Source organism: Eschrichtius robustus, chromosome X (assembly GCF_028021215.1).
Source record: "Eschrichtius robustus isolate mEscRob2 chromosome X, mEscRob2.pri, whole genome shotgun sequence".
In the NCBI taxonomy this organism is placed as follows: domain Eukaryota; kingdom Metazoa; phylum Chordata; class Mammalia; order Artiodactyla; family Eschrichtiidae; genus Eschrichtius; species Eschrichtius robustus.
The window spans coordinates 11,497,403-11,509,745 of record NC_090845.1 but is presented as its reverse complement, the minus strand read 5'-3'; the positions used below and the strand labels follow the sequence as shown (position 1 = coordinate 11,509,745).

General features: G+C 40.5%; 1 protein-coding gene across 7 annotated transcripts in view; it reads right to left on the bottom strand.

The window, feature by feature from the left end:
• The window catches only part of OFD1 (OFD1 centriole and centriolar satellite protein), an 82,108-nt gene that overhangs the window by 45,955 nt on the left and 23,810 nt on the right, over positions 1-12,343 (bottom strand). For 6 of the 7 annotated variants that reach the window (XR_011072214.1, XR_011072215.1, XR_011072213.1 and 3 more), the window contains 2 exons: positions 11,174-11,363; positions 400-530 (listed from right to left, as the gene is read on the bottom strand). Coding sequence is in view for 1 of the 7 variants with exons in the window: in XM_068532578.1 (XP_068388679.1) it covers positions 400-530; positions 11,174-11,363 (321 nt within the window). In the remaining 6 variants the exon portion in view is untranslated. The remainder of the gene's footprint in view (positions 1-399; positions 531-11,173; positions 11,364-12,343) is intronic. The other variant, XR_011072218.1, reaches the window with a different exon arrangement.

The following is a 12,343-nucleotide window of genomic DNA, read 5'->3' as shown; positions in this document are numbered from 1 at the left end:
GGTTCCTTTAAAATGACGACCGATAACACAAGTTTCCACTTCTTCTTACACGCATGTCAGAGCAGCTACTCCAGGGCATGGGCAGACACCAGAGTGAGGGCAGCAGTATTTCCAAGTCACGGGGTGAGAATTGAGACACTTCCACTGTGGGCACCATCAGGACTTGGAAAATGTTGTGTTTAAGTGAGTTTGCTTGCCTCTGGATTTTGTGACTATTATGAATATAAAGTCACATGACCACTGGACAGTTCTCTCAGATGAGAAAAGACACCCTTTAGCACCTTGAGGGATCTCTGATGTCAAAATAAAGCCCACTTACACCAGTGTGGCGTGTGCCAAGTTCACACGTCTACCCAGTGGACTGGCCTGACCCCTGGGTGCTCAAGGAGAAATACTCACTTCACTTTGCAGCTGTTTTTGCAGAGCTTGTTTCTGGGTTTCAAACTCCTTATGCTCCAAGGTGATAGCATCTTCTGCTTTCTTTAATTCTTTCTGAAAAATCAGCAGTTCAGGAGATGGCTGAGCTATGCCTAAGAAGGTAGAAGAGCCTGGCCGTTACCAACCTGAAGTGCTCTCATTTCGCTTGACTTTTTTTTTTTTTTTTTTTAATTGAAGTTTAGTTAATTTACAATGTTGTGTTAGTTCCAAGTGTACAGCAAAGTGACTAAGTTATACATATACATAATATATATTCTTTTTCAGATTCTTTTCCATTATAGGTTATCACAAGATATTGAGTATTCTTTCCTGTGCTATACAGTAGGTCCTTATTGTTTGCCTATTTTTTTTTAAATTGAGGTACAGCTGCTTTACAATGTTGTGTTAGTTTCTGCTGTACAGCAAAGTGAGTCAGTTATACATATACCCACTCTTTTTTGGATTTCTGTCCCATTTAGGTCACCCCAGAGCACTGAGTAGAGTTCCCTGTGCTATACAGTCAGTTCTCATTAGTTACCTCTTTTATGCATAGTAGTGTATATATGTCAATCCCAATCTCCCAATTCATCCCACACCCCCTTTCCCCCTTGGCAACCGTTAAGTTTGTTTTCTACATCTGTGTCTCTATTTCTGCTTTGCAAATAAGGTCACATCTGTACCGTTTTTCAAGATTTCACATAAGCAATATTATATTTGTCTTTCTCTTTCTAACTTGTCGCTTGACTTTTTTTTTTTTTTTTTTTTAATTTTATTTTTATTCTTTGGCTGTGTTGGGTCTTCGTTGCTGCGCGCGAGCCTTCTCTAGCTGTGGCAAGCGGGGGCTACTCTTCGTTGTGGTCCGCAGGCTTCCCATTGCGGTGGCTTCTCCCGTTGTGGAGCATGGGCTCTAGGCGTGCAGGCTTCAGTAGTTGTGGCACGCAGGCTCAGCAGTTGTGGCGCACGGGCTCTAGAGCGCAGGCTCAGTAGTTGTGGCACACAGGCTTAGTCGCTCCGCGGCATGTGGGATCCTCCCCGATGAGGGTTCGAACCCGTGTCCCCTGCATTGGCAGGCAGATTTCTCAACCACTGCACCACCAGGGAAGTCCCGTCGCTTGACTTTTAAAAGCAGCCAAACAAGTTTCAAATTGTTCTTCCTTTTTTTGTATGCATACAATATTGTATTAATTCTATCAAATGGACTACAAGCAATTCTGACTCACAAATTTCAAAACAAAATAATGTAACGCACATAAATGCAAATTTTACTATTCTCACGTCCTTCTCCATGTAATACAATTCTTTCAAGTCCTCAAATTAACTTGAAAGCCCGCCTCTTCTCCCTACAGAGGCAGATAAGGAGTGCTCTATCAAAAACTGTCACTGCCCTGAGGTCCAATTCGATCTGTGCATCTGTCAGCGGCTCTCAGGGTCCAGGCAGAAAACAGATGGCACGCCCAATTCAGGTCATCGGAGAACCCTTCAATAAAGACTGACTTAGGCTGAGTCCCTAGGCACAAAGGATGGCATAGTTCCCTAGGCTACTAACAGCGACATGCTGTTTGTAGCCCTTGCGCCTAGAGGGCCGGGGAGGGAGGAACTCCCAGAACTGGAGAGAGCGAGCTGGTGCAGAATGCTAGAGAGGCCATCCCACAAGCACTGGGATCTTGCATGGCTGAAAGGCGCAGGGCCAGCCCAGGACGCTGTACATGGAGGTGGCAGAGAGGGCACACAACCTTGACCTCTCTCTCCTCCCTCCCTCCCAGTGCTTGAAGGCACTCAGCACACCTGACCAGCAGTCAGAGGGCAAGGTAAGCCCGGTACAATCTGGAGGGGCAAATTCGGACAGTTTTAAAATGTTTCTTCAGGACTGGCAGGAGAGACAAGATGGTGGAGTAAAAAGACTTCAGCTCCCCTCCCCTCACGAAAACACCAAAATCACAACTAACTGCTGAACAACCACTGACAAAAAAGACTTGAACCTTCCAAAAAAGATATTCTACATCCAAAGCCACAGTGAGACAGTAGGAAGTTCACTTCTGCATTATAATCAAATCCCATACCTTCCAGATGGGCGATCCACAAACTGGAAAATAATTATATCACAGAGGTTCTCCCATATGAGTGAGAGTCTGGAGCCCCACATCAGGCTCCCCAGCCTGGGGATCTGGCATCAGGAGGTGGAGCCCCCAGAGCACTTGGCTTTCTAGGCCAGCTGGGCTTGAGTGCAGGAGTTCCTCAGGACTGAGAGAAACAGAGGGCCCTCTTGGAGGCCGCACACAAGGTTTCATGTGCACTGGGACCCAGGGCAAAGCAGTGACTCCATAAGAGCCTGGGCCAGACCTACCTGCAGGTACTGTAGGGTCTCCGGGAGAGGTGGGGGTCGGCTGTGGCTCACTGTGGGGCCCAAAGGAAAACTCTTGGGCGTGAGCTCTCCCGGGGGTCTCCATTTTGGCACTGATGATCGGCCCCACCCAACAGCCTGCAGGATCCAGTCCTGGGATGCCTCAGGCCAAACAATGAACAGGGTGGGAACACAGTCCCACCCCTCTCAGGAGACAGGCTGTCTAAAGTTGTCCTGAGCCAAGAGCCACCTATAAACACACCCCTTGACATGGCCCTGCCCACCAGGGGGACAAGACCCAGCTCCACCCACCAGTGTGCAGGCACCAGTTCCTCCCACCAGAAAGCCTGCACAAGCCCCTGGACCAACCTCACCCACCAGGGGACAGACACCGGAACCAAGAAGAATTACAATCCTACGGCCTGAGGAATGGAGACCACAAAAACACAGCAAGTGAGACAATACCAGACAGCGGAGAAATATCTTCCAGACTAAGGAACAAGATAAAACCCCAGAAGAACAACTAAGTGAAGTGGAGATAGGCAACCTATCTGAAAAAGAATTCAAAGTAATGATAGTAAAGATGATCCAAGACCAAGAGGAAAAACAATGGAGACACAGACCAAGAGGATACAAGAAACGTTTAATAAAGAGTTAGAAGCTTTAATGAACAGAGATGAACAATACAATAACTGAAGTGAAAAATACACTAGAAGGAATCAATAGCAGAATAAATGAAGCAGTAGAACGAATAAGTGAGCTGGAAAACAAATTGGTGGAAATCACTGCTGAGGAACAGAATAAAGAAAGAAGAATGAAAAGAAATGAGGCCAGTCTAAGAGACTTCTAGGACAACATTAAATCCACAACATTGGCATTAAAGGGGTCCCAGAAGGAGAAGAGAGAGAGAAAGGGGCTGAGAAAATATGTGAAGAGCTAACAGCCAAAAACTTGCCTAACATGGGAAAGGAAACACTCACTCAAGTCCAGGAGGCAGAGAGAGTCCCATACAGGATAAACCCAAGGAGGAACACACCGAGACACATATTAATCAAAGTGACCAAAAAATTAAGACAAAGAGAAAATATTAAAAGCAACAGAGAAAAGCAGCAAATAACATACAAGGGAATCCCCATAAGGTTACCAGCTGATTTTTCAGCAGAAACTCTGCAGGCCAAAAGGGAATGGCAAGATATATTTAAAGTGATAAAAGAGAAAAACCTACAACCAAGAATACTCTACCCAGCAAGGCTCTCATTCAGATTCAATGGAGAAATCAAAAGTTTTACAGACAAGCAAGAGCTAAGAGAATTCAGCATCACCAAACCAGCTTTACAACAAATCCTAAAGGAACTTCTCTAGGCGGAAAAGAAAAGGCCACAACTAGAATCAAGAAAATTCTGAATGGGAAAGCTCATCGGTAAAGGCAAACATAAAACAAAGGTAGGAAATCACCCACACACAAGTATGATATCAAAACCAGCCATCATGGGAAGAGGAGAGTACGAATGCAGGATATTGGAAATGCACTGGAAATTAACAGACCAGCAACTTAAAGCAATCTTGTACATATACAGACTGCTATATCAAAACCTCATGGGAACCACAAACCAAAAATGTACAACAGATACACACACAAAAAAGAAAAAGCAATCCAAACACAACACTAAAGACAGACATCAAGTAACAAGAGAACAAAAGAGGAAGGGAAGAAAAAAGACCTTCAAAAACAAAGCCAAAACAATTAACAAAACGTCAGTAAGTACATATCAGTAACTACCTTAAATGTAAATGGATTGAATGCTCCAACCAAAAGATAGACCGGCTGAATGGATACAAACACAAGACCCGTATATATGCTGTCTAAAAGAAACCCACTTCAGATCTAGGGACACATACAGACTGAAAGTGAGGGGATGGTAAAATGTATTCCATGCAAATGGAAATCAAAAGAAAGCTGGAGTAGCAATTGTCATATCAGACAATATAGACTTTAAAATAAAGACTATTACAAGAGACAAAAAAGGACACTACATAATGATCAAAGGATCAAGCCATGAGGAGGATAAAACAATTGTAAATGTATATGCACCCAACAAAGGAGCACCTCAGTATATAAGGCAAATGCTAACAGCCATAAAAGGAGAAATCGACAGTAACACAATAATAGTGGGGGACTTTAACACCCCACTTTCATCAATGGACGGATCATACAGGCAGAAGATCAATAAGGAAACACAGGCCTTATGTGACACATCAGACCAGATGGATTTAATTGATATTTATAGAACGTTCCATCTGAAAGCAGCAGAGTACATATTTTTCTCAAGTGCACATGGAACAATCTCCAGGATAGACCACATGCTTGGTCACAAAGCAAGCCTCGGTACATTTAAGAAAAGTGAAACCATATCAAGCATCTTCTCCTACCACAATGCTATGAGATTAAAAATCGACTACAACAAAATAACGAAAAAACACAAACACATGGAGGCTAAACAATATGTTACTAAACAACCAATGGATCACTGAAGAAATCAAAGAGGAAATCAAAAAATACCTAGAGACAAATGAAAACGAAACCACGACAATCCAAAACCTATGAGATGCAACAAAAGGAGTTCTAAGAGGGAAGTTTATAGCAATACAATCTTACCTCAAGAAACAAGAAAAATCTCAAACAACCTAAGGTTACACCTAAAGCCACTAGAGAAAGAAGAACAAACAAAACCCAAAGTAGTAGAAGGAAAGAAATCATAAAGGTCAGAGCAGAAATAAATGAAAGAGATGAAGGAAACAATAGAAAAGATCAATGAAACTAAAGGACGGTTCTTTGAAAAGATAAAGAAAATTGATAAACTTTTAGCCAGACTCATCAAGAAAAAAAGGGAGAGGGCTCAAATCAATAAAATTAGAAACAAAAAAGAAGTTACAACTGACACCACAGAAATACAAAGGATCATAAGAGACTACTACAAGCAATTATCTACCAATAAAATGGACAACCTAGAAGAAATGGACAAATTCTTAGAAAGGTGAAATCTTCCAAGACTGAACCAGGAAGAAGTAGAAAATAAGAACAGACCAATCACAAGTATTGAAGTTGAAACTGTGATTAAAAGACTTCTAACAGCATAACCATCCCAAACTTCAGACAATACTACAAAGCTACAGTAATCAAGACAGCATGGCACCGGCACAAAAACAGACATATGGATCAATGGAACAGAACAGAGAGCCCAAAAATAAACCCACACACCTATGGTCGATTAATCTTCGACAGAGGAGACAAGAATACACAACAGAAAAAAGACAGACTCTTCAGCAAGTGGTGTTGGGAAAGTTGGGCAGCCACATGTAAATCAATGAAGTTACAACACGACCTCTCACCATACACAAAAATAAACTCAAAATGGCTTAAAGACTTAAACATAGGATATGACACCATAAAATGTCTTAGCAGACAACAGGGGCAAAACATTCTGACATAAATCGTACCAATGTTTTCTTAGGTCAGTCTCCCAAGGCAATAGAAGTAAAAGCAAAAATAAACAAATGGGACCTAATCAAACCTACAAGCTTCTGCACAGCAAAGGAAACTGTAAACGAAACGAAAAGATAACCTACAGAATGGGAGAAAATATTTGCAAATGATGCGACTGTCAAGGGCTTAATTTCCAAAATATACAAATAGCTCACACAGCTCAACAACAAAAGAACAAACAACGGAATCAAATAATTGGCAGAAGACTGAAGTAGACATTTCTCCAAAAACTAAATACAGGGGGCCAATAGGCACCTGAAAAGATGCTCAATGTGGCTAACTATTAGAGAAATGCAAATCAAATAAGGTACATACTACAAAGAGGTACCATCGCACAGTGGTCAGAATGGCCATTATTAAAAGGTCTACAAATGACAAGTTGCTGGAGAGGATGTGGAGAAAAGGGAACCCTCCTACACCATTGGTGGGAATGTAAGTCGGTGCAGCCACTGTGGAAAACAGTATGGAGGTTTCTCAGAAAACTAAAAATAGAATTACCATATGATCCAGCAATCCCACTCCTGGACATATATCTGGAGAAAACTCTAATTTAAAAAGTTACATGCACCCTTATGTTCACAGCAGCACTATTCACAATAGCCAAGACATGGAAACAATCTAAATAGCCATCAAGAGATGAATGGATAAAAGATGATGTGGTACATATATACAATGGAATATTACTCAGCCATGAAAAAGAACGAAATAATGCCATTTGCAACAGCACAGATGTAACTAGAGATTATCATACTAAGTGAAGTAAGTCGGAAAGAGAAAAACAAATACCATATGATATCACTTACATGTGCAATCTAAAATATGACATGTAAAGCAACTATACTCCAATAAAAATTAATTTTAAAAAAGTAAAATAATAGGTTAAGTGACTTGAAAGAAGTAAAAAATAAAATAAAATATGACACCTATCTATGAAAGAGAAACAAAATCAGGGACATAGAGAATAGACTGGTGGTTGCCAAGGGGGTTGGGGGGGGGGGTGGGAGAGGATAGGAGCGGGAGTTTGGGATTAGCAGATGCAAACTGGTATATATAGAATGGATAAACAACAAGATCCTACTGTATAGCACAGAGAAATATATTCAATATCCTGTGATAAACCATAATGGAAAGGAATATGAAAAAGAATGTATATATATCTATAATTGAGTCACTTTGGTGTACAGCAGTAATTAATGCAACATTGTAATTCAACTATAATTCAATAAAAAATAAGACACACACACACACAAAAACTATCAACAAACAAAATCCAGGACTAGATGGCTTCACAGGCAAATTCTATGAAACATTTAGAGAAGAGTTAACACCTATCATTCTGAAACTATTCCAAAAAACCGCAGAAGGAGGAACACTAGCAAACTCATTCCATGAGGCCACCATCACCCTCATACCAAAACCAGACAAAGATACCACAAGAAAATTACAGGCCAGTATCACTGGTGAGCATAGATGCGAAAATCCTCAACAAAATACTAGCAAACTGAATCCAACAATACATTAAAAGGACGATACACCATGATCAAATGGGATTTATCCCAGGGTTGCAAGGATTTTTCAATATCCACAAATCGATCAGTGACGAACAAACACTATATGATCATCTCAATAGATGCAGAAAAAGCTTTTGACAAAATTCAACACCCATTTATGATAAAACCTCTACAGAAAGTGGGTACAGAGGGAACCTACCTCAACATAATAAAGGCCATCTATGACAAACCCACAGCTAACATCATACTCAACAGTGAAAAGCTGAAAGCGTTACCTCTTAGATCAGGAACAAGACAAGGATGTGCACTCTCACCACTTTTATACAACATTGCTGTGGATAGGACTTCCAAAACTATCAGAGAAGAAAAAGATATAAAAGGAATCCAAACTGGAAAAGAAGTAAAACTGTCACTGTTTGCAGATGACATGATACTATACGTAGAAAATCCTAAAGATGCTACCAGAAAACTTACTAGAGCTCATCCATGAATTCAGTAAAGGTGCAGGGTACAAAATTAATACACAGAAATCTCTTGCATCCCTATACACTAACAATGAAAGATCAGAAAGAGAAATTAAGGAAACAATCCCATTTACCATTACATCAAAAAAATAAAATACCTAGGAATAAACCTACCTAAGGAGGCAAAAGACCTGTACTCTGAAAACTATAAGATGCTGATAAAAAGAAACTTAAGATGACACAAACAGATGGAAAGATATACCATGTTTTTGGATTGGAAGAATCAATATTGTCAAAATGACTATACTACCCAAGGAAATCTACAGATTCAATGCAATCCCTAAGAAATTACCAATGGCATTTTTCACACGACTAGAAGAAAAAAAATTTTAATTTGTACGGAAACATAAAAGACCCTGAAAAGCCAAAGCAAGCATGAGAAAGAAAAACGCAACTGGAGGGACTTCCCTGGTGGCACAGTGGTTAAGAATCCACCTGCCAATGCAGGGGACACAGGTTCGAGCCCTGCTCCAGGAAAATCCCACATGCCGCGGTGCAACTAAGCCCATGTGCCACAACTACTGAGCCTGCGCTCTAGAGCCCACGAGCCACAACTACTGAAGCCTCCGTGCCTAAAGTCTGTGCTCCGCAACAAGAGAAGCCACCGCGATGAGACGCCTACGCACCACAACAAAGAGTAGCCCCCACTCACCACAACTAGAGAAAGCCCGCTCACTGCAACGAAGACCCAATGCAGCCAAATAAATAAATTAATTAAATTTTAAAAATTAAAAAAAAAAGAAAAAGAAAAACGGAACTGGAGCACTTAGACTCCCTGACTTCAGACTATACTACAAAACTACAATAATCAAAACAGTATGGTACTGGCACTAAAAACAGAAATATAGTTCAATGAACAGGAAAGCCCAGAAATAAACCCACGCCCCTACGGTCAATCAATCTACAACAAAGGAGCAAGAATATACAATGGAGAAAAGACAGTCTCTTCCACCAAGTGGTGCTGGGAAAAGTGGACAGTTACATGTAAATGAATGAGATTAGAACATTCTCTAACACCATACACAAAAATAAACTCAAAATGGATTAAAGACCTAAACGTAAGGCCAGATATTATAAAACTCTTAGAGAAAAACATAGGCAGAACACTCTGACATAAATTGCAGTAGTATCTTTTTAGATCCACCTCCTACAGTAATGAAAATTTTAAAAATTAAAAAAAAAATGGGACCTAATTAAACTTAAAAGCTTTTGCACAGCAAAGGAAACCATAAACAAAATGAAAAGACAACCCACAGAATGGGAGAAAACATTTGCCAATGAAGCAACCGACAAGGGATTAATCTCCAAAATATACAAACAGCTCATGCAGCTCAAACAACCCAATCAAAAAATGGGCAGAACATTTAAACAGACACTTCTCCAGAGACATACAGATGGCCAACAGGCACATGAAAAGATGCTCAACTTTGCTAGTTTTTAGAGAAATGCAAATCAAAACTACAATGAGATATCACCTCACACCAGTCAGAATGGCCATCATCAAAATGTCTATAAGCAGGGCTTCCCTGGTAGCACGGTGGTTAAGAATCCGCCTGCCAGTGCAGGGGACACGGGTTCGAGCCCTGGTCCGGGAAGATCCCACATGCTGCAGAGCAACTAAGCCCCCATGCGCCACAACTACTGAGCCTGTGCTCTAGAACCTGCAAGCCACAACTACTGAAGCCCGCACACCTAGAGGACATGATCCGCAACAAGAGAAGCCACTGCAATGAGAAGCCTGTGCACCACAACGAAGAGTAGCCCCCACTCTCTGCAACTACAGAAAGCCCACGTGGAGCAACAAAGACCCAACACAGCCAAAAATAAAATAAATCAGTTAAAAAAAAATTCCTTTAAAAAAACTGTCTATAAACAATAAATGCTGGAGAGTGTGTGGAGAAAAGGGAACCCTCCTACACTGTTGGTGGGAATGTAAATTGGTTCAACCACTATGGAGAAGAGTGTGGACGTTCCTTAAAAAACTAAAAATAGAACTACCATATGATCTAGCAACCACACTCCTGGGCATATATCCAGAGAAAACCATAGTTCGAAAAGATATATGCACCTCAATGTTCACTGCAGCACTATTTACAATAGCCAGGACATGGAAGCGACTGAAATGTCCATCAACAGAGGAATGGATAAAGAAGATGTGTTACATATATACAATGGAATATTACTCAGCCATAAAAAACAACAATATAATGCCATTTGCAACAACATGGATGCAACTAGGGAAGATCATAACTAAGTAAAATAAGTCAGACAGAAAAAGACAAATATCTTATGATGTCACTTATATGCGGAATCTAAAAAAAATGATACAAATGAACTTATTTACAAAACAGAAACAGACTCACAGAGTTTGAAAACAAACTTATGAAAGGGGAAAGGTTGGGGGAGGGATAAAATTAGGAGTTTGGGATTAACATATGCACACTACCATATATAAAATAGATAATCAACAAGGACACACTGTATGGCATAGGGAACTCTACTCAATGATGTGTAATAACCTATATGGGAAAAAAATCTGAAAAAGAATGGATATGTGTATATGTACAACTGAATCCCTTTGCTGTATACCTGAAACTAACACAACATTGTACATCAACTATACTCTAATATAAAATAAAAATTAAATTAAAAAAAAATGTTTCTTCTTACACTACGAATTATGGAATAGCAAGCAAAAAGAAAGGAATTTCAATCTGAGAATCTTAACTTTATAAAATCTTCCCAATTGTAGCCTCCCTTAGAGCAGTTTCCTAATATGAACCTAACACGAATTACAAAAACAGGCAAATCAGGAAAAAAAAAAAAAAAGACTTACGGTTTAGGAGATTCAAGTTTTCACTTTTCATGTCTTCCAGTTGTTGTTTAAGTAGTTTATTTTGCGCCTCAAGCTCCAGCTTCCCTTCTTTCAGTAGTGAATAGTTGCTCATCTCTTTAACCTTCTTGCTCAGCACGTGGTTTTGCTTTGTTAATGCCAAACACTGAGCTTTGACAGACTCCAACTGAAGCTGGAATTGGAAAAGGAAAACTTGTATTTGAACAGTGACTTTACAGGACTGCATAGGTAAATGCTGGCAGGCTGCTCTCAGCTGGGCAGCATAATTTAATTATGGTCACTTGACTGAAGTGTGGTTCTCTTCGACTAGACAACCCTAACTACGACTTCTGCCCTGGAGCTGGGGATGGGGCAAGCTCATCCAACTCGATTTATGCAGAACCCTGTCCTACAAAGCAAGTCCTTCGGATTATCACCCCATTTTCCAGATGCAACTAAGGACCCAAAAGCCATCACAGAGTTAATAATGTGTCTATTTTTTAATATGAAAAGGTAAGACAGATACCAATAACATGCTGTGAGGTGCTTTCCTTTTCTTAGTCTAATATATCTCATGTTTGGAGACACGAGCCTATAAAGTTCTCAAACAAGTCATCACAGTTGCAAAAATAACTTTTATATACAGAACGTATTTTAAGTTCCTGAAGGTCCAGTCCTGTCCTTTGGATAGCAAGCACACAAATGGACAGAAAAAAAGTAACAGTATCATGTGAAAAATGCCTCTTATTTTGCTTTAATCTGTGAGATCCTGATGTAGTGATAAGAATTTTCACCTGCTGCTGAGGGAAAGGGAGAAGAGGCTGAGTAGATACTAGTATACACCAGCCACCTGCTATGGGCCAGGCGCAGCAAACCAGCTCACTGAAGTCCCTCAACAACCATGGGATGTGGGCAATATCCCAGAGTTTACGGAGAAGGGATCTGAGGTCACAGATCTTGCCCAGAGGCACACAAGCAGTGAGGGAGACACAAAGGATTCAAGGACGACTCTGGGCCCCAAAGGACATGCTCTTTCTATGCTTCTCTAGGAGACTAAGATTGAAATAAGGAACTACTGAATTAAGTTCAGCCGTCACCCTCTGAGTCATATAATAAACAGTCCAAACATACCAAGAGGATAACTCGAGATAAATTATGTATGACTGAAGCTAA